Source organism: Balaenoptera acutorostrata, chromosome 3 (genome assembly GCF_949987535.1).
Source record: "Balaenoptera acutorostrata chromosome 3, mBalAcu1.1, whole genome shotgun sequence".
Lineage (NCBI taxonomy): Eukaryota > Metazoa > Chordata > Mammalia > Artiodactyla > Balaenopteridae > Balaenoptera > Balaenoptera acutorostrata.
The window spans coordinates 174174268-174200313 of NC_080066.1; the positions used below are offsets into that span (position 1 = coordinate 174174268).

The 26046-nt window shown below is 48.8% G+C and overlaps 1 protein-coding gene across 3 annotated transcripts in view; it reads right to left on the minus strand.

Moving 5' to 3' along the window:
* Positions 1 to 1791: 1791 nt before the first annotated feature.
* CLMN (calmin) overlaps positions 1792 to 26046 on the minus strand; it is a 127781-nt gene continuing 103526 nt past the window's right edge. Inside the window, exons 9-15 of one of the 3 annotated variants that reach the window (XM_057543935.1) lie at positions 21676 to 23289; positions 18321 to 18517; positions 14089 to 14149; positions 13407 to 13477; positions 12898 to 12994; positions 11228 to 11395; positions 1792 to 6810 (exon numbers count right to left, since the gene is read on the minus strand). In XM_057543935.1, the coding sequence (XP_057399918.1) occupies positions 11231 to 11395; positions 12898 to 12994; positions 13407 to 13477; positions 14089 to 14149; positions 18321 to 18517; positions 21676 to 23289 (2205 nt within the window). In that variant the 3' untranslated portion in view covers positions 1792 to 6810; positions 11228 to 11230. Of the gene's footprint in view, positions 11400 to 12897; positions 12995 to 13406; positions 13478 to 14088; positions 14150 to 18320; positions 18518 to 21675; positions 23290 to 26046 lie in introns of all 3 variants that reach the window. The other 2 variants (XM_057543934.1, XM_057543936.1) reach the window with 2 other exon arrangements.

The following is a 26046-nucleotide window of genomic DNA, read 5'->3' on the forward strand; positions in this document are numbered from 1 at the left end:
TTCACCCTACACTTTCTCCCTTCAAGCACGGACCAGCTTCTACACATGTCAAGGGAGGTTTATGACGGGCCTTCTGGCATCTGCGTTCGAAAGATTAAAGACAGCAGGGGGAGAGGAGGGAAGGCCCGCCTTGGGGTGGGGTGCAGAGCTGGGGGCAGTGACAGAGCACCCAGTCTGGGGGATCCTCGGGAATGGCCTCCTGGTACACAGGGGACCTGGGCTTCCAAAACCCATCAGGGGTCCCCAAGCCTCAAATGCGACATAGCAGCAGAGCAGCTAGGGGCCAGCGGGGCTGGGCCATCCCGGGGTTGGCAGGTGACCAGTCACCCCTGGGGCATTCCCCACACTGTAGGACCGTGTACACTTGGGAAAGGAGACATCTACCAGTCACCTCAATTTAGCGTGGCAAGTTCAGACTCGAAACCTCTCCTCCCATGTCTCCCCCGTCTCAGCCCAGAGCACCTCTACCCTTCCTGCTGCTCAAGCCAAACTTTAGAGCCTTTCTTGACCCTTTCTGTCACACCCCACACCCAATCCATTAGCAAATCCAGAGGGTCTGCTCTCGTAGTATCGATCTATCCACATTTAACCACTGCCCATCACCACCACGGGGCCCACCTTGGTCTGTACCATCGTCATCTCTCCCCTGCACTGTTGCAGTGGCCTCCTAGCTGGCCTCCGTGCCCTGCCTTTGTTCCCCAGTCTATTCTCATCATGGCAGCCAGGGTGAGCCTGCTAAAATGTAAGTCGGCATGTGCTCAAAACCCTCCAGGGGATCCAGCTCACTCAGGGTGAAGGCCAAGGTCCTTATAACATCCAACACAGCCCTACCTGACCTGCCCCAGTAAAGTCCTCACCTACTTCTCTCCTCTCTCACTCACTGTACTTTAGCCACACCAGGCTCTTTGGCGCCCCCTAAAAACACCAGCCATGATCCCACCACAGTGCCTTTGCACCTGCTCTTCCCTTTGCTTAGACAGCTCTTCTCCAGTTATTCTAGTGACTTTGTCCTGGCATCTCCTTCAAGTCTTTAGTCAAATGTCTCCCTCTCAAAGAGGCCTCTCTTGATTATTAACACTATATCACCTCCCCATCCACCCCCAAACTGGTGCTCCTGTCTTGATCATCCTTACAGCATTTATTGATAGGTATCTGACATACTGTATATGTTACCTATTTTGTTTATGTCTCTCTCCATCACTAGAATGTAAGCTCTCCAAGTACAAGGACTTTGGTTTCGTTTATTACTCTATTCTCAGCGACCAGAACAGTGCCTGATGCCTAGTAGGTACACGATAAATAACTGTTGCACCACTTTTGATTTGCTTTCCCTCCTTCCTTGCCTCACTCTTGCTGCCCTGGGATTGCACCCACGCCCCCATCCCCCTGGCAATAAGGTTTGATGCATAAGCACATAAGGTTTGACTCAGGCTCTGTTTTCTGGAAGACCCAGGCTACTATAGTAACTTGTTACAAATCACACAGTCAGTAAGAGACAGACCCAGGATTCAAACCCAAGCAGGCAGCATAACTCCACAGCCATAGAGCCACCATCACTCCTACAATAACTGCCACCACCACTACCATTATTATTCCTTCTTGGAGATTTACCTGCAAAGGCTCAAGACAAATTAATAGTTAAAAAGGGTAGATTCCCCACAGTCTCTACAATTCTACAGCCAATTGGTGTCACCTTTACCTGGCAATAGTACTCTTTGTTGGGACAAAGGAAAGATAGAATCATTTCTGGTTGGCAAAGGTGTGAACATACATGGAAATAAGAATTATCAATGAGCTGGTCAATTCATGAAATTTATACTCAAAATTTTTCTTAAGGTTACATGTAATTTTACAAGACCATTCATCATAGCACCAAGCCTAATAGTCCTTAATAGAAAACAGTCAAATAACAAATACTCCAGTTAATTTCCCACGGGTATAAATTATGCAAATAGTCATTTATATCTTCATGTACAATAGTCAATAAATAAGAGTGCATGTTCATACAATTTTTTTTACAAAGATACCTTTTTTACAAAGCTACATCTATGTATGTACTAAATAGACAAAATATTTCTTGTACTACAAAATAACATTTTGCTTTTTTTTTTCAATAGTTCTCTTAGAGCTCTCAGTAAAAATATTCAGACATTATCAATTAAGTCCTGCCATGACATTACAAGAAACCGTAGCATTAAATCTGTTAAACGTATTACAGACCTTGAACAAATAAATACCTATCATCATCCAATACAATACGCTTTGAACAAACTCCTGCTTCCAGGTTTAATCATTGGTCCTGACCATGTACGGTAGGGAACAACCATCCTTCCTCTTTTACTCTTTGTCTTTGGCTGATGTCACCAACACCAATGCAAGTGATGCAGGTAGCTAACTTAGGGTGCAATTTCAAGGAGGCAGGGTCTCTGCTTCATGGTACCCTTCCCCCAGCCCCACTCCCACCCCAGGGACATTCTATACAAACATGCCAGTCTTTGGCTTCAGGGATCCAGTGCTAGAATGCAAGCAGCCTCTGATTTGAGTGGAATTTCTGTGCCTATCTATTTCGAGTCTACGAGGGGACGGGGAAAAAGATGGGAAGGATAGAAAGGTCCAGCTGTTTACATCTATATATGCCTGCAGCTGAACTCGTGAATTTCAAGGAATCCAAGAAAAGTGCCTCAGATGCTGACTTAATTTAAGGAGACCAGTTTAGTTCTGGGAGTCCTAGGAAGCAGGTCTCCCACGTTCTACTCCAAACTTTCACCCCACACCTTCAACAGACTACCTTTTATTTTACCAAACCCTTTCCAAAGGCACCTTTCTCAGATACTAAAGCCGGAAGCCATGCTCTAAGCTTTGGAATTCACTTACAAATGCAGAGGTGCATTTATTCTAAGCAAACAGGCCACTTACTGAGATTAAAAAGAAAACAAAACTAATTTGCTAACCTTTGGATTTTTAAACCTAGGAAAGACTTTTAAAAGGAGATCTTCCACCTTTCCACCCAGAGAGGTAAATGAATTATTCAAGGTGTCACAGCAGGTGGGCCGGAGCTAGGACCTGGGGTCCTGATGACCAGGCCAGTGCTATCCTACTTTGGAACAATGTCAACGCTCTAGGTTACAGACACTTTCAGAGTTTCCTTTTTTTTTTTTTTTTTTTTAATTTTTGGCCATACTATGCAGCATGTGGGATCTTAGTTCCCCGACCAGGGATCGAACCCGCACCCCCTGCATTGGAAGGTGGAGTCTTAATCACTGGGGAAGTCCCCAGAGTTTCCTTTTAAACAGTGTTTCAATCCTTGCATGACATTTAGGAATACAGGCATGTGGTGGTTGTCCTCATAGCAAAGTCTTACAGAGAATAGGCTGTGACTGACTTCCGGTGGGTCTAAAAGAAGTCTGAACTTTTGCAAGTGGAAAACAAACCTATTAAGAGACATTTTTCTATTCCTTTCTGCAACAATGCAATAATCACAACTTTTCAATTCAAAACAAAGGAAAAATAATGATTCCTATCTCACAGGCCAACCAGTTCTAACTTCCTCCAAGTAATCCATGGTCTCGTCCCTATTTCACTTGTGCTCTGCCCGGCACAGTGAGATTTTCTTTTTGAAGGAGGAAGCCTCACTTCTACTCTGAAAAGCGTGTGTGAGAAGAAGTGAAGAGTGACTACCTGGGGGCAGTTAATTAAAGTCATTCAATCTTGGATGTTAGACACTGAGGTTATGCTGCTAAAGGCCCTTTAGACACAGTCATTTTGGTTGTCAATTTGAAGCCTTAGGTTAAAACCTGAACTTGGGGTGTCCTCAGTCATTTTAAATTTTTTTAATTTATTTTTTAATTGAAGTATAGTTGATGTACAGTATTAGTCATTTTTACCAAATGAGGATGAAGGAGATATTTAAGCAGTGTTGATATGGGTTGGGGGGTCAAAGTATGCAGAAACTTGGGAAGGGGAAGAACGCCAGGTGAGGGTTGCAATGTGACTGCTAAACCCGCCCAACTCTGAGATTTCCACCCACGCGTGCCCACTAGGCCAAAGTCACCAACAATCAGAATCGCATTAAGGCGTGACTTATTTTCTAAGCAGCAAAGTCTAGGGTGGAAATCAACGTTTGGAAGGAAGAGTCCTTTGATCGTGGTTCTGCCACTTGCCAGCTCTATGACCTTGTTATCTTTCCTTCTTGTGTTTTAGCTTCCTCTCTGAAAGAACCACCTCCCGTGACTGTTGTTATAAGGGTCCAGTGAGTTCGTGGGTACACGCTGGCTTCGGCTTCCTCTCGTAAAAGGCATGAGCTAGCTTTGAGAGAGCAGCTGGCAAGATCGAGGCGGATTGGAGAGAGGCTAGAAGAAGCGATGGTAAACTGAACGAACTGAAAGGAGGTCTAGTCAAAGCTTGGCGAGGAGGGACATGCAGACACGGAGCTACTGAGCATTTTACGACATTATAACAAGCTCACAAGGAAGCTATTATTCACTCAACAAATATGTACTGAGTGTCGATTCTGCACAGAAGATGCTCAGAGAGGTAATTTGCCCAGTCATGCAGATATTTGGAGACAGAGCTGGGACTTGAACCTAGATCTGGCTGATTCCTGAACCTGCCCTCTTCCCCTATTCCATAAAACCTCCCGGAGAAGGGAGAAGGGAGTGATAAAAAAAAAAGGGGGTGGGTGGAGTTTCAGTTAAAGAGATTCCTCCTGCTAGATGAAAGTTGGCTTTGACATCTAAGTGTCAGGGATTTTGAAGTTAGCAGTGGGATCAGGGCGGTAGATTATTGAGTGGTGTGTGTGTTTAAAACCATGTGTCAAACAGCGTAAAATACTGGCTGTCTTCTTCCCATAAACGAGGATATTTTTCTGGCTTGTTGGTGCTACAGCCCAGGGCTGGGTTTTCATCAAGGTTCTCAGAACGAATTATAAGCACCTAAGTCGGTCTTCCCGCCGCTGAGGGGTCCGGCAATTCCAGAAGAGTCAGAGGGGCCCCGGAACTCTGATGACCTCTGCTGACCCTAGGGAAGTAGGGGCTCAGAGCCTCCAGGCCTTTGCCCCTTCCCAAGCTGGTCGCGCCCACGGGGGTGGAGGACTTTGAAGGCTTGCAGGTCACTGTGGTGCTGTCACACGTCAGAGCAAGGAGGGCCAGGGCTCACCTGGAGCCTGAAGCCACGGGGTGCGCATGAGATGGGAATGGAAGATTCTGGGTGCAATGCATGCAGAGTCCACGCTTCACGGGTATTGGGCTCACTTCCCTGCGCTGACTATTGTTCCTCCACAAAGCGCCTGACAAGAGGCAGAGCCGAAAAGATCTATGGGACTCAACATCCAGCAAAGAACCCATGTCTCATTTCTTGGCTCCCTGACACCGGCTAACCGTTAAGGCAGAGTCCGCAGCTATTTCCAGCAAATAAGCAAGTTATCACTCACGCCAGCTCTCAGCCTTCAGCGGCTCAGCCCAGGTCAAGGCCTTCATCCTGAGAGCAGCTGGACGGGCCGGAGGAAGAGCCTGATACTCAGCGGGGACTGTAGACAGCAGCTGCAGCCCCAGGACGCTAAGTCTCGCCCCAAAGGCGGTGTCAGCAGAGATGATGCAATGTCAGGGCAAGAGAAATAACACATCTGGGCCCGGAGGGTTTCGTGGGCTCTTGTTTCCTGGCCAGAGTATCACTGGGAAGGTTCTGAGGAGCCATGTGGATCTGAAACTCCCACATTGACCACCTCGGGGACTTTAGGACGTGAACAGAAATTGCTGGGAAGGTCTCCAAGCCAAAAGGAAAGAGAGGCCACGGCTCCAAACTGCAGTGGGCCTTCTGGAGGGTTAAGGAAAACCGAGCTTGCATGAAAGAGTGTGTCACAGGGCTGCTCTCCAGTGACACGACCATGGAAAGAGAACAACTCTTAACAAAGAAGCCACCGTGAATTCTGATATTCAGAGATACATCCTTTCCTGGTTTACTCTGGCTTGTGTTTCAGAGATCAGCTCTGCGATGTTCTGAGTCCTTGGTGACGAGGGAAGTGCAGCTTAGCTGCAGGGGCTGGAGGCTGGAGTTCTGTAGGAAACTTGGCATCCAGACGTCCCTCCCGAGGGCACTAACGAGCCGTGCGACTAGTCATTTCTCCTTCCTGATCGTCAGTTTTCTCATTTCCTAAATGAGGCACTAGACCCTGACGTGATCCCTAAGGCTATCAGATAACCTATAATTTATGAAGATCGACTACACAGGCAGGCAGCCTCCAAATCTTCCGCCTTGTATGAGCTCGACCCTCACAAAGATCAGGCCAGCACTGCACGGGGACGGGAAGAGAGAGCTGGGGAAACTCCGCTGAACCCCAGAAAGGGAGAATCAGCCTGTGCCCAGGGTGGCTTCTAGGGGGCACGGAGTGGGGTACTCCCTGGTCCCCAGTCCTGGTGGGAGCCCCACTCCCGACAGAGGCCGGGCTTGACCAGGAGGAACTGCTCACAAAGTTCCAAACAGCCATCCACAAAGGGAGCAGCTGGTTTGCTCGCGGGCTGACACCAGTGTGGACCGCTTGTTCCCCAGCGAAGTGACGGTGGCAAAGAAACCCTAGAAAGTGCATGACTCCAGAAAGCTGGCGGGGAGCGGGAGCTCTAAGGTAGTTTTGTCGGGGCAGGAGGTGGAAAGGAGGGAAGGAAGGAGAATCCTATCTGTACTGTGGCATCCAGGGGAGCTCCAGGTGCTCTCTCGCCTCTCCTCACGCGGCCCAGCATCATATGAAGGCGCTCGCAGACCATGGCTCAGCAGGACTCAGGGCGCGTTCACAAGCGCGTCCACAGGGCAGCGAGCCACCTAGCAAGCAGGGAGAGAGCGAACGTGGGACCTGCGATGCAAGATGGTGTCTTCCCTGGTGAAACCCCACGGAAATAAGAGCAAAGGAATGGAAGTGATGGAATCATAAAGACAAAGGGATGAAGAGGAGATGACAGTAGGCGAGAGATGCCAACCCATTTGTGGCAGGGGCAGAACTGAGGGAGACGGGAGCAGGGCCGAGGAATCCCCACACCACGCACTGCCCGGGCAGAGGAGAGGCACCAGCACCAAGCAGCGTCAGCAGACGACTCCTCGGGGGGAAGCAGAGGAGCTCTAACCCAGCGACACCAGGCACAGCGAGGCGGGAGTGATTCAGTGAGTCTACACACTGATCGTGATGAGATGCCTGCTCAGAGTCAGGATGCGGGCACTCAGGTGTGCGCCGGCATGGCTGGGTACGGCCCTCCAGTCTGTGCACGGCACAAAGGTGCTTGGCCTAGGGGGCAATTGGGAGTTAAAATCTAGCCCTTACTCTGCTCCTCAAGCCTTTCCCTGGAGAAAGAGGCAAAAGATGCCTTCTGCCAGTTTGGCCAAGTGCCCATGGGTGGCTTCTGCACACAGGGGCACCTATTTCTAAGTCATCCATCCACTCAGAGGGAATGCCCTTTTTGAAACTGCATGAGGGCCCTGCATAGGCTAGTAGCAGCTCTGCGTATGTCCCTTTATCTCAGGCAGGAGAGAAGTGGAAATATCTCTAAGGAAACACAATGAGAAAAGACCTGCAAATATTGATATGTGCGGTCCTCCCATGAAGAGTGCAGGTGCCCACCTGGTGACCCTACAGAAAAATCCACCAGTTGACACACAGAACTTCCTATCCATTTTGTGATGTATCATTCTTACGCTCGAACCAATCCACCGGATCACTAGATATCTGAAGAAAACTTGTAATGTGAAAGACAGAGAGTGCGACTAAGAGAAAGGGAACTTAGAGGAAATAAAGGCAAAACAGAGAGCAGAAAAGAACTTCTCCCAAACCCCACTATCATGAACATCCACAGAGAAATAAGTTCTGCACCCATGAAACAAGAACAGGACACTATAAAATGTTTTGGAAATTAAAAATTAATAAAACATTCATCAGGTATATTGAGAAGATAAAGCTAAATAACTAACCCTGAAAGCAGATCAAAAAAAAAAAAATTTAAGAGATGAGAAATAGAAAAGATAAAAAAATATTAGAAGTCTAGCCTGGGAAGTCCAACATTGGAACAACAGGTGGTACAGAAAGAAAGAATGTGAACAATTACAAGAAAATTTAAGAAGTTTCTCATGAGAACCCAGCACGAGGTACACCATCAAGGGTACAACACCATCAGGACAGTTCAGAACACTAAGAATGAAGGGATCTTAAATGTTTCCTGGGAGGGTGGAGAAACCCAAGTCACAGCTAAAGGCCTGGGAATCAGAATGGCATCAGGAATCTCAACAACCACGCTGGGGGGTGGTGGGAGGGTATTATTTTCCACCCACAATTCTATATCCAGCTACACCTGGGTAAGGGCAGAATAAGGATATTTTAAGTTATGCAAAATCTCAAACTGTTTACAATAATATTTACTTCCCATGTTCTTTTCTAAGACAGTTACTAAGGAATGTGCCACACCAAAATCATCATCATCATCATCAATCATCATCATCAAGGAGGGAGAAAAAATTTGACGAGAAAGGACGTGTAACTATAGTACACTACTTGGCTCACAAGTAAACAGTCCTCATATGCCCACAATGAAGAGAGATGTACCAAATAACATATCTAACTATACTGGAAAAACAAAGCATGGTATGGGTAAGAGCGAGATCCTTCTCTACCACGGTAGCAAGCCAGTAGATGTTTCTAGATTAATTTTTAAAATAAAAGAAGTATAAGCATGTTATGTAGAAATGCGAAGGTAAATATTAGAAGAAACAGCTAAAAGAGGTGAAAGTGTTACTTCTAGAGAGCAATCCATGGGGGATTGCTAGTTTTCATTAAAAGTCTTATAGTATTTGTTTCTTTTTAAACTATGAACATGTATTACTTGGATAAGAATTAAAAATAAATTCTTAAATACAAGCCATGGAGTGGTTTGTCCTGCAGGCTTCTTACCCACCTTCTATATCTGACTTCTTTCACACACGCCTGTAATCAAGTGAGATTTTTTTTTTTCTTTTAAAAAAAAATCAGTTTGCTGCCACCCTGAACCAAATGACTTTCAGGCTTCTTGCCAGTAGATGGTTTTAAACAACATTACACTTTGTAATGGGTGAGAGAAGAAACCTGCAGAGACTTTTCTGAACAAGGTCTAGACCCGTAAAATGAAATGATTAACGTTCGGGTCAGCTCTTCCCTGGCTTTTCAAGCATCTAATTTAGGTGAGGACCGCATGGTTATAAAATATCACACACATAGTCTTTATTATCTGTACCTTTCAGCTTTCAGTGATGCCAGGGAGGTCACTAATTAGCTCATTTTCCATGGGACACTCGGCCTTCGAGATGGAATCGCTCCAAACTCCCAACAGCTTTCAGCTGGGAAGGCTTAGATTCGTTCGTGGAGAGAAAGCAGCCTATAGCCAGAGTGGGTTAGAGGCCAGGCTTTGGCTGTCATCGACTCAGATGCGCTATGTCAATTCTTTTGGCCATGCTGGAATTCTGTAAACTTGAGACCCCCCGTTTGAAATAAGCAAATCCCTGCCTTGCTGAGAGAGAAGCGTGATTCCTGGAGTGACAACAAAACTGGTGTGTCAGCTGACAAGCTGTTAGAGCTGTCGAGGGTATTCCAGAAGGAACAGGCAATGAGCCTGAAAGTGAACAAAACTTCCTCACGGGAAAATCACGAGAAAAAACAAAGGTCGGTGGTTGACCTAAAAATTCTGGTTTTGTTTAAATGAGGACATTCTTATCTATTCATTTTATTATTTTTTTTTCAGGACATTCATGGGCCCAATGGAAGTTCCCTAAAAGAGGGGACAGCTCTGGATGGGGCATCAGGTGGCCTGGGTACACTTGCAAGTCCGCTCCTGGTTGGCTGTGTGATCTTGGTCAACCAGCTCTGCCTCTCTGGGTTCAGCAGAGCAGATGCCGTCTGAATGCCCCTCCTGACCTAATAGGCTGTGGTTTTATAAGTCTCACCATATACACGCTTTCTGAGGGGGAGGACAATGGGAGGAGCAAGTAATACACAGGGACGCATGGCCTGCATCTTGGCAGGAAGCAGGGAGCGGAGGGAGCCCAGGGCAGAAGGAAGATGGAAGGGCAGGTGGATGTCTCTGTCCTCTCACCACCTGCCTGTTCTGGTTACTTCTCGGGGTGCTTTCCAGAAACCCTTTTCCTTTTCCAGAAACCCATCATAACTGACCACAAAAGATGCCCGTGCTGAGACTCGCATTGTGAGGCAGGTGTGCACAAAAGCTCTCTCAGAGCAGGAACGTGCTGGACCACTTCCTGCTCTAACATCAGTCAGAGCTCATTCTCAGCCAGGCCACTTCTGCATTCCTCCTCGGGGCTTTCGGGGGCTTTTTTTGGACAGTGCCCTGCGGGGCCTTGGGTACCAGCACAGATGCCTCAGGAGGCACGAGTGGAAGCCAGGAGCTGCCCGGGCAAAGCGAGAGGGATCCCAGGCCTTGCCCTGTGTCAGCCAAAGCTCTGCTTTTCATGTATCAACTAGACTGGCCCCTGAGAATCCACTTGAAAGGAGGATTTCATAGATGGGAAAGGTTTGAAAATCACAGCTTTACCTCAGTTCAATCAATGCAAAAGCAAAATTAAAATGCATGCCCCCCACAAAAAAGAAAACGAGGGTGAACAAGTGTGCACTGCAGCTCACGACCTAGCCTTCATTTTCCTCGAATTTTGCCGTTCATGGACGCCCTTTGCTGGACCCGGCAGCTTTGTGCTGCTCTGATATCCCCCCAAAGAAAACGACCAATCACCAGACCACAACAGGTGCGTGGACCCCCAGCACCTTCACTCAGACTCCCCTCTCGGAGGAAAGTAGGGCAGTTTTCTTCCCAGTGGGGGTCTCCCTGAGGCATCCATCCTATTTCTCATCGGGAGGCGAGAAACTCAAGTCCATCTGGGACCTTAAAAACCAGCACGTGGGGCGAGCTAAGACCCAGTTATAAGTATTAATAACAAAGCTTAATACCTGACAGAGCAAGGCACTCAAACAAACCCCACCCAAGGATCTGGCCACACACCTGAGCGTTGAGTCCATAGCCAAAGAGAAAAGCGTGCTTAGGACTTACAGGAGAAAAAGGAAACGTGAAAAAGAAAAGTGGAGAGAGGGAGTCTAAGTTTCCTCGGAGGTCCTCCACCATCTGCAGAAGTGCCCCATCCAGAACAGGCAATAAAAGGAAGTAAGGAGACCGCCCACCCCTGGCCAGGATCCTGTCTTTTTATTATGCAGACGCACGCATCAGAGTCTGTTGATGTCCAGCTGGGGGAAGAGCAGCAGGCAATAAACCAGGAGCCAGAGGAAGAGGATAAAGTACATCACGTCTGGCTGCTGGACGAACTGCATCAGCGAGTCGCTCTGTGGGCTGTGGATCTCTTGCAGCTTGGCTTCGCCTGAGTGGTTGGCCTTCCTGCAGGAGGGGAGACACACCAAGGCAGTCACAAGTGGGTCCCCAGCCCAGTGGGGCCCCCTCCCTCCCTGTACTCCAACCTCACTGCCCAACTGGAGAGCTGAGGGCTTCCCAGTGAGGTGCAGACCCAGGCGGAGGGCTGGGTCCCGGGGTGCTTTGAGCTTTCAAACCCACTCAGTTCATCTTCACAGCGCCAAGAGGGAGGAGCTGTTGGCCCCATTCTGCAGATGGGCAAACTGAGCCTCATGGAGAGGGGGTGGGAGGGGGGGCTTGCTCAAGGCCAAACAGTGACTTTGTGATACAGCTGGGACCTGGGCCAGGTCTACACCCTGTCCAGGATGCTTTCCCTTACACCGCAGTGCCCTTAACGCAGAGTTAGAAGCTGATGGTTCTTTGTTCTTCCCTAGGAATAGAGGGGACTTCCTAAGGAATCTAAAGAAAGAATCGGAGGTTCCCTGATGACAGATCATTTAAAAACAGCCATCAGCAACAAAAAGACACACCTCTGTACCACCAAGTTTTTGTTTTTGTTTTTGGAATCTAACCTTGCAAATAATTACCAGGTTACCAGCTTTTGGTCAGATGTATCTTTCTTCTCTTATTTTAACAGAAGGTAGTGCTGAAGTGACATTTTAGTTTTGCCTGGTGGATAAAGCCCAGAAGGGGATTGTGTGGTGGTGACAGGAAAGGGTCAGAAGCCATAATCTGATTGCAGTTGGGCGTGGGGGCCTCTGCTTGCAGCTGCATTTGTAGAACCTAGAGTGTGAGCTTCTCAGGGTCATTTGGGGCTTCTCAGGGTCATCAGGGTGATGGAGATTATGAGAAGCGAAAACTACCTCCTTCTCCCTAGACCATCTCCTGATACAATGAAAGGCCAGGCCAAGAGGGGATTAAACCTTTGCCCTGGTCTGGAAACTGAGCGATTCCCACGCAGATAACAGACAATGGACAGAATTTCTTTCTCCTTCTTAAAACTGTTTTTAGAGAAATTTTAAACTGTATATTTTTATTGCAAGGGTAATAAATGCTCAAAAGCATGGAAAACACGACTGCACTTCTCAACCTTGCGGGTTCAATTTTCAAAGACTCTATCTCATAAAAGCTAAAAGTACTATTTTCCTATGAGGATGTCAAGGCTGGTGGAAAAGGTGAATTAATATTTCCATTTTATGGCAGGGGAGGGAAACAAATCTTGCCTCTTTTTTTAGTAGCCAGACAGGTGGACCTGTGAAGATTACACTCCTGGGTGTTGGGCAATTTTCAGACAAGGTCTTTCCATTCCAATAATCTAAGTCCTTCCAAGCTAATTCAACCCGTGGCAAATACTAAAAAAAAAATCAATTAAATTAAGTAATTCAATAACTTTAACAGAGATAGGGGCATCTCAGAGTTGTCAGAGTTTTAGATTTCTCTGCCTGCCTATGCTCTAAATGGGCGGTGTTACAGCAATTCGACACTCTTAGTCTAGGTCATTTAGTTCTCCAACAGTAAGAAATACTTTCATAGACATCCTGGCATGTTTGCATTCCCTCTTCATGTCTGTTCTGATGCCATAAAACTGTAAAATCAGCTCAGTGAGCTTCTGAGTATTGTACCTGCAGTGGCGACACAGAATGAACACAGTTGTCAGGGGCTACAGCGTTTAGAACACACACAGTATCCGGTCCCTACCTCTTCCGCCTGGCTCTGCCTCAGAGGGCCAGCTTATACCACTGTGTCATCTAAAAACATCTACAGGCTCATGACCCAGACCTGTCTTTAAACCGAGTCATTTTCTGAACCATGCCCTGCCCATCAACATGAATTCATATCTACTTTCCCCTCTCACTCATATTCAATTTCCATTCATTTTTTCTGGAACGGATATTTTCTTTCATGAGCCCAGACTATTAATACTGTTATCCAACACAGCCTCGTTGGAGAATAGCCACCCCCAGAAGGTAGGCTGCATAATTAAAGAAAAAATATCCTTTTAAGCCCCACCAAGCTTGGAGTACTGCCACCCACCTGGTTAGCATTCGGTTTCTTCTGTCATCCAGATCTGCTGCGTTCCTCAACTGAGCATAGTTAAAATGTTCCTACAGTGAAATTTATAAACAAAACCCCGCAACCCAATTAGTAAAGATGAAATCTCTGAAACAGAAAATGAAATGATTTTAAACATACAAAGTCGAGCATGCCATGATTTTCTCAATCTTGCAAACATCTAGTTCCGAAGTAAAATGACTATGCAGTATTATTCTACATTATTCCCACGGGTGGACGGAAGGGTCCCCTCCCCCATAACAACCTGGATCAGGGCAAGCTGTGGATCCCAGGGCTTTGGGTCCCAACACATCCACAGCTAAGTGGTTGCGAAGACAAAGCGAATCCTCTGCTTGTGTGGCACCTCTGTCTTTGAACGTGATCTTTCTGGATGCGTGTGCAGGGGTGGGGTCTTGGATGCGTTTGTTATGACAAAGATGCCTTTGGGCTTTAAAATCATCACTTTATTTACATCCCCTATTGCCCAAACTGCACATCTGATTGGACTATGCTTAGTGACAAGGTTTCAGTTTGCTTGTCTTCTATCCCAAAGCATAGCTGTTGCACGTCAGTCATTTCAAAGCTCTGGGCTGGGGAGGAGGAAGGATGGAAAGGAATTGATGAGCAGGGGCCGGATGAAAGAAGAAGAAATTCACATACTAACCGATTCCAAAGACCTATTAGCATGTCGTCGAATGTAAATGCTGGAGTCACTGTGACTTGTCCTGCAAAATAAACACACATTTTGAATTGGTGCCACCAAGAACTTCTTGCTGCCCCCATCCCGAGGCTGCCACGTGTGGATGTAGGCAAGCTCTGATTTCTGACCTAGTGACGGAAATGAGACATGATACCAGTAGACCCCCCCCCCGGGGGGGAGTGTGCTTACAAACGGCAGGATGATGTGAAAGGGACACACTGAGCCCTCGGCGACAAGAAAAAAGAAAAAGAAAACAGTGAGAAAGAATTTCAAATAGAAAGCAGACCACATATTCTTAAAAATCATAGGATCTTGGGGCAGGAAGGGATCTCTTTTTCTAAGTATCCCGAAGTCTTGGGACTCACCAGATGTCCTCTGCAAGCTAAAGTCAGACCTGGGCTGAGACCTGGGACCCGGACTCCCTTTGCAGTGCTCCTTGCTGTGCCCAATGCTGCTGACTGCCTCACTCTTGGGTGGACCACCTCTTTTCCTTTCATACACGAGGAGGCTAATTTTCTGACTATATCTTTGAGGCTGATGTGTTTCTCTGATCTTCTAATAAAGCTGGCTCACTCAGGGCTAAGGCAAAAAGACACCCAACAAGAGGCCTGGGCTGTCATCCTGGCTCCTGGTTGATTAACTGGCAACCTTGGTCAAATATTTACATCCCTGATCAGTTCTCCTTATCTGTGAAATGGATCATCATTCCCACCCTACCTACTTCATGGAGCTGGCGGGGATACTAGCCTACTGCAGGTCAAAGTGGCCCTGTCTTATTGCTCCACAGGAGGAAGAGGTGTTGCATGTGGATGGGCCTGATACAGAGACAGTCATGTCAGTTTCCTCAAGGCAGACCTACTATGTGGCATTATGGGGTCCAGGAAAGAGGCACCTGACCCACGAGTTTATTCCCATCATTGGCAGCCTTGTTGTTCCCGCCCATGGCTGTCCTCCAGACATCCCCAAGCTCTTCCCTTTCCTGGGGCACGTTTCCAGCTAACAGGTTTTGAGCACCTACTACATGCCAGGGGCAGGGCTAGGCCTAGGGAAACTTCAGTCCTTTTCCTCAATCCAAAGCCTGTGCTAGTTTTTCTTGGCTGGTATCACAGCACAGAAATGAAACAAAATGCACCTACAAAGAAAAAAATAGACACTGGTGCCTGGAACCCAACAGTGTCCATAAGAGTCAACTCAACAAGTGGTCCTGGAAACGCAGGACCACTCTCCACTCCCCCCACCCCAGACCACGTATTTGTAATGTTTTCTAGTAAAAAAGCTCATCCTCGGAGGGGGGGGGGAAATCTCATTTTTCCCTCTCCCCCTTTTTTTTCAGTATGCTTTCTCGAAGGTGGTTTTTGTGCTATAGTAAAATCAATATGAGACGTATTCACGTTTGCATCCTGAACTTCACTCTTTCAGCAAGCATGATGAGGACCATTCACTTATCCCCCCCCGCAAAGAGCTTTTGTTCTTTGAATGCCGACTATAAGGCAGGTGCCGAGCTAAATGCTGGGGTATGCTAGTGTGCCCTCCCCGCCTCCAGGGAGCTGGCTCACACGTCTAGGGGAAGAGCAGGTGATAAATACATCCTTCCATAAATGATTATAGAAATTATTGGTTTGATCAATGCTGTGGAGAAAAAGAACAGAGGCTATGAGAACACAAAAAGGGGAATCAAAAACAGCCTGGAAGAATCCAAGAAGGCTGCTTGGAGGAAGTGGTAGTGGAGCTGAGACCCATGGGAGCAGGCAGGGGACAGAGGGTCCACAAGGATGAAGGAACTTATGTTGGGGGGGCATTCCAGGACCTCAACTAAGGCCAGGGTGCTTAGTGTGCTAGGGATGGGGGAGAGGGTGACCGAGGGTGGACGGAGATGAGGCTGGAGGACAGGCCATGAGGGGTGGGGTCCCGCAGGCTCTGGACCAGCGGCCTTTCTGCTGAGACCAACAGGAAGCCAAGGGGGTGACTGACAGCCAGGAAAACATCCTGTGCCTTCCCTGGGAAGAGAGATGCCGGGGCTCTGTCCCGTTCCATAGTCTCGGCCAGGCAATGACCTCTCTGAACTCAGTTCTCTCGAGTGTAAAACGGGGAGGGCGGGTGAGATGGCCGTGAGCACAGGACGGGCGCCGGGGTGCACACTCATTCATGGGCATGAGCGCCCCTCTATGCTCTCCGATTATTTCTGGCGTGTAGCTTCTACCTCGGCTAAAATGCTTCATAATAGTTACAGCTTTGCCTGAAGTGAGATGGGATGGAGGAACTGGGAGATCAGAGTAAAACCTTTGCACTGAAAGGTCAGCCGGGCCTCACGCCCACAGACGCCGAAATATCGGTTTACTTTTCCATATCCCTCCCCCACGGTCCCATCTTCACCGGGGCAGGTTTTGCTGGTCCTTCCGAAGCAGCACGCACCCAATTCACTTGCTCTGCCCCACCATGACCCCTGGTCTCTCCTCCCGTGCCCCCTCGCATTCAACAAATATTACCTGGGGTGCCTGCTACACACCAGCTGTTCCTCAGGCTGTTTCTTCCACTTGGAAAGTCCCCTGCTTCCCTCTCCCAAACCCAAATCCCACTCATCCCTCTAGGCGGAATTCAAATGACATCTCAGCACCTAGGCTGCCCTGACCCTCTCTGCCTGCCTCTGAGGTCTCACCGTGAAACCTCACTTGCCTCTCACACCTAAGGTGCCCACCCAGTCCCAGCAGGACAGGTGGAGCACGTCGTCTCCTCTCCCTCCAGCTGGGCGACCCTGGAGGGCGGAGCCATGGCGGACCTCTTCCGAAGTCCCCATGTCTCCATCACACAGTGACCGCTCAAAGACTGGTGAGGATTGACCTGCTTAGGGAGAAGCGGGGCAGTCTGGCAAATGACCAGTGGCCCCTCCTGAGTTGTGGTTGAGTAGATGACAGCCCTGGACCACTTGCCAGGAAGTGCTCATCTGCACTTAGAGCAGGGTCGGGTCCAGCGGCACCTGAGACATAGATGTCTGCTGGCTAGTCACAGCCAAAGGCAGGGAGAAGGACTCTGGGAGTCACGGGCTAAGGGGGCAGCTGCCTTCCATGGTGCCTTGAGCCTGCTCCCCCAGGCTCCCGTCTCCTCCCCCTTTGTCCCCCCACAGCTCAGCATGGGAGCCAAGAGGAGGGCAGGTGGGAAGCAGGGCATCGGCCGGCCTCTCCTCTGGCTCTCCCTGTATGGGCTGCCCCCACTCACTTCCCCAGTGCCTATCTCAATAATTTCCCTTTGCATCCAGCATGGCTCACCCAGCACAGGCAACGCGGGGTCACAGAAGGAATGTGGACCGTGGCATCTGACAGGTCTGGGTCCAAGACCCCAGCTCCGCCATCTCCTAAGCTGGGAGGGACCCCCCAAGCTTCCCAATGATGCACAATCCCACCTACCTGCCTATCGGGGTGCCCACGAGAATTGATGAACAAATGTATGGGAAATGCCTGATACATAAGGGCTGGTAAACGGTGATCGTTGTGATGATGAGTGATAATGGGGAGAGACCAGGGTCTTCTGACATTCAGCAGCTACATATTTTCCCCGGGACAAATCCGGACCATCCAGTGGCCTCAGAGTGACAGAGCATATGTGTGCCACAAGCTCCTAGCACTTAGAGCTCACCATCCTCCCTGCCTCCTCCTCCCCTGTGGTAAATCGACCATCCTTACTGCCTTGGACCCAAACTCGTGGGTGAAGCGGTCATACTAAAGTCCAGGTTCCATGCGACAGTGATAAATGGTCTCCTCCACGCATATGCAGTGCCTCCCTTCTGATCCTGTAAGATGCTTATAAACGGCTAAGTTTGGTCTCTACCTAGCCCGACCGGAGGTTATCAGGGGCCAGAGATGGCCGGCAGAGTCTCCAAGGCTATTACTTTTCATACCCGACCCCTACCTATGGTTCAGCCACCTCTCTGCTCACTGCCAGTTTCCACCCAGAGCGACTTGGAGCGAGGAGAGAAGGCAAAGTCCTTCTGGTTTTGCTGATTACGGGCAGGTCTGATATTGGCTGGGGGCGGCAGGGGGGGCAGCCCAGGTGTGAAGAACGAGGACTTTGCCTGAATCTGTTTTCCTTGCTGTCCAGCCCCACCCTTGCGTCCCCCATCCAACCAGAAACCGGAAATGGGATGAGTTCAGAGAGTAGCTTCCCAGCTCAGGCTCTGGGGTGAGAAGTCGTTAATAAAATACCTGGAAAGGACTTTGTGGTCACGGGTGTCTTCTTCCAGGTCATCTGAGGAGTGAACAGTTCCGGGTGCTATAAATATTGAACTTTCTACGTGGTCCACGTGTTTTCTTTTTTCCTTTTTTTTACTGCTGATCGGTTCTTCCATTACCTTTTCTTCTAATGGGTTTGCTAAGTTTTCCGAGTTTGGAAGTTCCTGGGACTGAAGGACAAGACAACCAAACACAAATCAGAATTTTATGCTGAGATGTTGAGTGCGTGACACCACCCGGCAGCGCCCTGCTCCACCTTGACTCCGAGGCCCAGCTAGGGCGCCCCTTCCAATCCTGCCTCTTCCATGGGTTCCTTCCAGCACAGCCCACCGTGGAGGAGAAGCCCACCCGAACTCCTGCTCCCTGTGCAGAGTTCCAAATGCTCCAGACTGATGGATCGAAAACAGCATGGGTTTTAGAGTCAGTAAGACCTGGTTTCAAATCCTGGCTAAGTCAGCTATCTGACCTTGAGCAACTGACTGTCTCTCTGATCCTTGGTTTCCTTGTCTGTCAAATGGGTATAATGATTATCAGCCTCTTCCCACTATACCACAGTGCTTCCTATAAAGGATGTCCCTCACAGTGGACAATGGTTGGACCCTTCACACAACCATCATCCACTTAAACAGAGGAACAAATCCTAGAGGCCAGGTGGGCCAAGGGGTGTGAAGGTGGCTCCTGTGTTTGGAGAGATGAATCTTCACTGTGCTTTTGGCCGAAGGTAGATGGTAGTGCCACCTTTGTAGCATTTATGCGATAAGGAAGATTCTTTGACCTCCACCCCCCACCCCAGGCACTATGAAACCCACCAGCGACACTCCCACGTGAAATCGAGAAGCGTGAGATTTGCTGGCAGCACCTCTCAAGAATTCTCACAGGGGCTGGAAAAACCTGCTCAACAGGTGTCCCAATAAGAGGATCAGAGTGGCCGGGCCGTGCAGCCCAGGAGAACAAAGCTCCCTGCAGAAATTAAAACCGCTCTCAGCAATCTGAAAGGCCAGTTGCTCCTCCATCATCAATGAGCAAATGCTACCTTTTCTGAAAGGTGAAATGAGGAGAGGGCTTATTTTCTTAAAGACTAGAAGCAGAGCTTGCCATTTTCTAGTCTATTTAGAAGATAGTTTTCTCTTTTCTTTTTAAAGAAGGGCCAGGTATCAGAGAAATTCTCCACCCCCTGTCACCCTCTCTGCCTGGAGGCCAGTCATCCTGGGCTGCACCCCGTCCCCTCCCCCACCCCCCGCTCACTCACGGGGATCCAGGCTAGGGCTACACTCGGGAGCCAATGGCAAGGTGTGCTTGGGAGCAGTGGGCACCTGCTCGTCGGACAGGTGAGCGCCAGAGGAAGCAGATCAGAGCTGAGAGATGCGGGCAGCGCCAGTATCGCTCCCACACTGGACCCGAGAAACGCAAGCTCTCCCCCTCCAGCTCAGTGTAAGACGGATTCAAGCCTAGGTCTCCCGATCCCACTCCCAGCCCAGGGCTCTTCCAACCCCGTCCCAAATCACCTGTCCACATTCTGGCCACACACAGGTGCGCAGCCTGCTTTAGGAAGGAGAGCAGAAGAGAATGAAGTGCCTCATCTGCGTGCCCACAGGCCGCGCTCCATCACTGGGGGAGGGGAACTCAGGCGCTCATTAGCCATTCTAAGTCACACAGAGGGGCAGAAAGGCACCTCAGGCTCTCCCCAACCCCAGGCCCCTTTCTTTTGTTCTAAAAGAACTTTTTGGCCTGTAATAATCCAGAGAATCACCCCAGTTGCTGTTGTCATCCCCCAACCTGGGGACCCCGAGACCTGATGTCGCTGAGGGGCATTTCTCACCCCGCCGGATCTTCCGGTTTCCCACAGGACAAGCCTGCTCTGACAGACAGCAGACAGAGGGCTAGGGGCAGGAGGACAGGACGAGGTTCCTTTCCCCTGGGCAGAGGGGAAGGTGGCAGGCAGGTCTCTCGCACCTATGGAGACAGACACCCAGCCCTCTTCTCCAGCCGAAGACGGACAGAGAGTGGGTGCTCGGCACCAAAGGACAGGTCCGGGCACACGTGGCTTCTGGACTGTTAGTGCCAGAGAACTCAGCTCCCCATGCTCGGGCAGCTACTCCCCACTGCCTGGAGTTGGCAAACCCATAAATGATGCTACCACTTCTGGCCCATCTAAATCCTAAACGTCTTTTAAGGCTACTCAGATTCCCCTTCTCCTGCAGCCTCCCCAGGGCAAGGCTTTCTCACCCCTCCGAGTACCGCTGGGCCTCCGCTGGGTCCTGTCCTGACTTTCCATCACCTCAGGGTTTAATTTACCTGCCCTCCCCTGATACCCCAAACTGTCATGCAATGCACCTTGTTTCCTGTCAGGCTGGCCTCTGGAGCCTAGAGATTAATACACAAATGCTCACTCTCTCCCAGGAGAGAAAATCACAACCCACGAAAGCAGCAGCAGTCCACTAGAGAACCGTCGAGAATGTTATCACTCTAGATGGAAGAGTGACCGCTCTGCCTGGAGAGGGGCTGGGCAGGCTCCCGGGAGGAGCTGCTATTGGCATTGGGCTTTGAAGATGAGTAAGTGCTCGCCAAGCCAAGTGTGGGGAAGGGCGTCCAGATGGGGGACCAGCTCCAGCAAAGCCCAGGGGCAGGCTGGGAGGCAGGGAGGAGGTGGGCTTGTCCGGAGGGGAGGGCGGGGAGGGGGACCCAGAGGGACACGCAGTCAGGGTCCCCCACACCGTCTCACTGCTCACTCTGAGGGGGCCTCTCTGAAGCTGCTGGGCCAGATGACATGGAGACACGAGGTGGCAGAGGAGCACATGCCCAGCTGCTCCGGCTCAGAAGTGCGCGTCCGCCTTGCCCTGTTTACACAACCCACTCCTAACCACAGGAGCCAAACAATAGCGCTCAACAGGCAAAAGGCCTTTAAAAATCAAGGCTGGAGTCCAGTGTGAGGTCTGGCTTGGTTTTCCCAGGCTGCTGCGGGGCGGGCGGTAAAGTTCACTAAGTGCCTGCTAGGTAGAGCTGCGATTACTACTTAAAATGATTTCTGCTACTACTATGCTGGACCCTCAAGCACCTCAAGCATGACCTCACCTGATCTCCTTGGCAGCCTGTGGGCAGGGCCCAGACTAGGGGGAGGCCAGCGAGGCACCCAGGGTGCAAAATTGACAAGTGTTCCTCTCGGGTGCTAACCCTGACCTTGCCTGAGCCTGAGTGAGTGTCTCCTTCAATTCTGGACCTGGGATGCCTGTGAGGGAAGCTGCCTTTCTTTATTTTATGGAGGAAGAAGCCGAGCTTAGGAGAAGCACAGAATTCCCCACTCAGCGTTCCCGAACCCGCAGTCAAGTACCTGATGGCCCTGCACGGGGACACTCTCTGCGGCCTCCCTTGGCTGGTGGTCCTCCTGCGGGGATGGGGGAGCGGGTTCCGAGGCTGGTCCGGCATCCTCCGCGATGCTGGCCTGGGGGTGGTCCTTGCCCAGCCCGCGGAAGCTGCAGCTGCTCTGGGAGGCCTCAGCCTCCTCCTCCCTGGCCCCCAGGTCCGGCAGATACCCCTCTGGCTCTTCGAGGTCCACTTCTTCATTTTTCAAATCCTCCACGCCTTCTGCATAAGCCTCCAAAACCGCAGCCAGGGGAATCTCATGATGCGGGTAGTAGAAACGGTCATGGGGGATGATGGAGATCCTGGAGAGCGGCGGAGACGGCTTGAAATCCAGGCTTTCTTCGCTGGGGCTGTGGAGGGTCTCCAAGCTGACGCTGCTGCTTGGTGGATTGGAAGGCAATTCTCCCCCAAGGCCCCACGGGCCCTCGGCTTCCCCTTCCTCCTCGCCCCGATGGCGCTGGGGGGACTTGCGCTTGGCCTTTTCATACACTTCTGGCTTTTTATCCACCGGTGCCTCCTCAGGGGCCAAAGAATAGCCCTGGTCTTCTGGGCCAGGGTCCTTGTGAGGTTCTTGCCGGTTGGGCTTCACGGGGGGCTCATCCAAACCTGTCTTCCTGTGCGCAGATTTACCTCTCCTTTTACCCAACTTCTCAGCACGATCCTCTGACACCTCCTCCTCGGCAGGTGTTTTCTCATGAGGCGAAGGAGCCTCGTGGAAAGCCTGGCTGGTGGAGGGAAAATCTACGAGGTCGCTGTTAAATTTCGAGGCTTTTAATGGTATGCCTTCGAAAGAGTCTTCCTTATCCATAGCTTCTACAGTCAGCAGCTTAACCTTGATCTCCATGGAATCGGCCACAATGGTATCCTCTCCCGGGGATGAGGGGGAACGGCCCTCTTCCCCTGGGCTAGCTGCCCTCTCCGACGCCCCATTCCAGGAGGGAGAGGTCTGGGAAGTCGGAGGATGACTGACCTTACCATCCACCGAAGACACGTCGCTGGGGGCCTCACTGGAGGCTGCTTCCAGGATCTCTGGGGCCTCCTGTGTCGGTGTTTCTTCAGCAACCTCAGCTGCCAAGACCTGTCCGTCCTGCCTGGATGACTCCTTGGTCTCTCTTGGGCTTCCTTCGAAGCGAAGGTCTGGACTGTAGAAAGGGTCTCTACTGCAGGAGGCATCCTTGTAGGTGTCAGCTTCAAAGTGCACAGTTTTCTTGATTGGCAGAGAGTTGGACCTCTGGTTGTCCTTTGTGGATGATAAGATGGAAGATTCTGGAGGCAGCTCGCTGGTGCTGTTGATCTTCCCTGGGATCCCTTGGAGAACCTGGTCAACAATCTGGTGCATGAACTCAGAGGAGCTGTCTGCCAGCTCCTGGCTGGTAACGCAGGGTTCCTTCACGACTTCAGACCTGTCACAGACGAAGACTTTGGAGGGTGGCGGGTGGCTCGTTTCATGGTTGACGGTGTAGGCACGCTCCCCGTTCTCAGTCAGAAGGAAGACGGTGCTCTCTTGTTCAGAAGGGGTTTCTCTGATGCGAACGAAGGTGGATTCAATAGGGGCTTCTTTGTCGGAATCCGCAAAATCCTCCTGCCAAGAAATACAGGGCAACGTGAAATCAGCAGAGCGTCTAAGTGCCACGCAGCGTCCCCTCTCAAAACACAAAAACCAAAGTGGAAAAAGCACTTCAGAAGGAATGGAAGTGTTCTGATGCAGATGTAGACTGGCAAATGACTACTGTTCCTGCTGAAATGTGAGAACACCAAGGTTAAAAAGAATGTGTTGTTTTAAAGCTATGGCTGCAAAGACACATCAATGAACTGAACTCTGGAGAAGGATGAGCCCTTCCTAGGTGAGCAGAGCTTGTCAGTGACTTCATACCTGTGGGCCGCTGCCTGGTCTGGGCACGGACAGGAGAGCAAACGCATCCGAGATAAGGAAAGATCAGCTAAATATTTATTGATTGTGTGGGCTGGCGTGAGAGATTGAATCTAGAAGGGGCCCAAGCACAAAACTAGTTCTCTTCATATACTAATTCTCCCACACAGGGAGTTTTGCTAAGTAAGATGCAGCTGAATTATTCACAACAGCCAAGACATGGAAGCAACCTAAGTGTCTACCAACAGAGGAATGGATAAAGAAGATGTGGTGTATATATATATATATATATATATATATATATATATATATATATACACACAGAGACACACACACACACAGACACACTCACACACACACAATGGAATATTACTCAGCCATAAAAAGAATGAAATAACGCCATTGACAGCAACATGGATGGACATAGAGATTATCGTACTAAGTGAAGTAAGGCAGACAGACAAAGACAAACATCATACGATATCATTTATACATGGAATCTAAAATATGATACAAATGAACTTATTTACAAAACAGAAACAGACCCACAGACATAGAAAACAAACTTATGGTTAACAAAGGGGAAAGGCAAGGGAGGGATAAATTAGGAGTCTGGGGTAAATATATACACACTACTATATATAAAATAGATAACCAACAAGGACTTATTGTATAGCACAGGGAACTATATTCAATATCTTGTATAATAATCCATAATGACAAAGAATATGAAAAAGAATATATGTATGTAACTGGATCACTTTGCTGTACGCCAGAAACTAACATAACATTGTAAATCAACTACACTTCAGTTAGAAACAAAAAGATGCAGCAGCTGAGAGCAGGACTGAAAAGCAGAGAGCAATCTTGGTGGTACTGCAGAGCTTGGCTCCCAATGCACTGGTAGGGAGAGTGGATTGACTCCATTATACAATTACTTGAAACTGGAGGGCTGAAATTAAATAAAACTGCAACAGAACCCTTATCAACCCCTGAGAAGGTCAAAATGATCAGCTCCTCATTATAGGTCCTTGTTTGGGAAAGGGCTATATTCTCTGGGGGAAAAATGTCATCTACCTCAACTGTACTGCTCTTTTATACACCAGATTTGGCATAAAATAAAAAAATTTAAGACACAAATAAGCAAGAGAAGAGATACATAATCAGGAGAAACAATAGTCATTAGAAGTAGACCCAAAGATAACTTGGGGTTAGAACTAGTAAATAAAGAGTCTAAAATAACTGCTTAACCTATACTACAAGAAATGTAAAGGTTTTTCCTCAGGCTGAAGGAAAGGATCACAGATGAAAGCCTGGAGCTGAAGGGGGGAATGAAAAGTACCTGAAATGGTAAATGTACGGCCAATATAAAAGACTATTTTAAAAGTTGTCTTAAAAAGTCTCCTGTTTAAAGCACAAATAATAACAAAGCATTGAGGATTACAACATATGCAGAAGAAAGTCAGTGACAATAAAAGCACAAAGGAATGGAGAAGAGGTGAGTGGAATGAAATAGTTGCATATATAAAAATATATAAATATGTATTTTATTTAATGTTGTACTATAGTAATCCATAGTGGACTGAGTTATGTTCAAGATGAATATTATAACCCCTAGGAAAACTACTAAGAAGATAAAACAAGGAGATGTTGTTTTAAAGCCAACAGAGGAGATAAAATGGAAACCAAAAAAGTAATTGAATAATCAGAAAAAAAGTTAGAAAGGAAGGACAAAGGAGCATAGAACAGATAGGACCAATAAAAAACAACAATCAAGATGGTAGATTACATGAAGTAAATGGTAAAAAAATACACTAATAAAATGACACACTAATTCTTGTCAGAATGGATAAAAAACAAGACCCAACTCTATACTATTTGCAAGAGACGTGCTTTAAACATAAGCATACTCTGAAAGGAGAAAGATGGAAAAAGATGTATCACACAAACGCTAATCATAAGAAAGTTGGTATGGCTATATTCCTGTCAGACAAAGGATACTACAAGACAAAAAAAAATAAAAATAGGGCTTCCCTGGTGGCGCAGTGGTTGAGAATCTGCCTGCCAATGCGGGTTCGAGCCCTGGTCTGGGAAGATCCCACATACCGCGGAGCAACTAGGCCCGTGAGCCACAGCTACTGAGCCTGCGCGTCTGGAGCCTGTGCTCCGCAACAAGAGAGGCCGCGACAGTGAGAGGCCCGCACACCACGATGAAGAGTGGCCTCTGCTTGCCGCAACTGGAGAAAGCCCTCGCGCAGAAACGAAGACCCAACACAGCCAAAAATGAATAAATAAATTAATTAATTAAAAATAAATAAATAAATAAAAATAAAATGATGTCATCAGGAATAGACAACAGTCCTAAATGTGTATACATGTATGGCAGAGCTTCCACATACATAAAGCAAAACCTGACAGAACTAAGAAGAGCAACAAATCCACAATCATAAGTCAGAGATTTTTAACTTT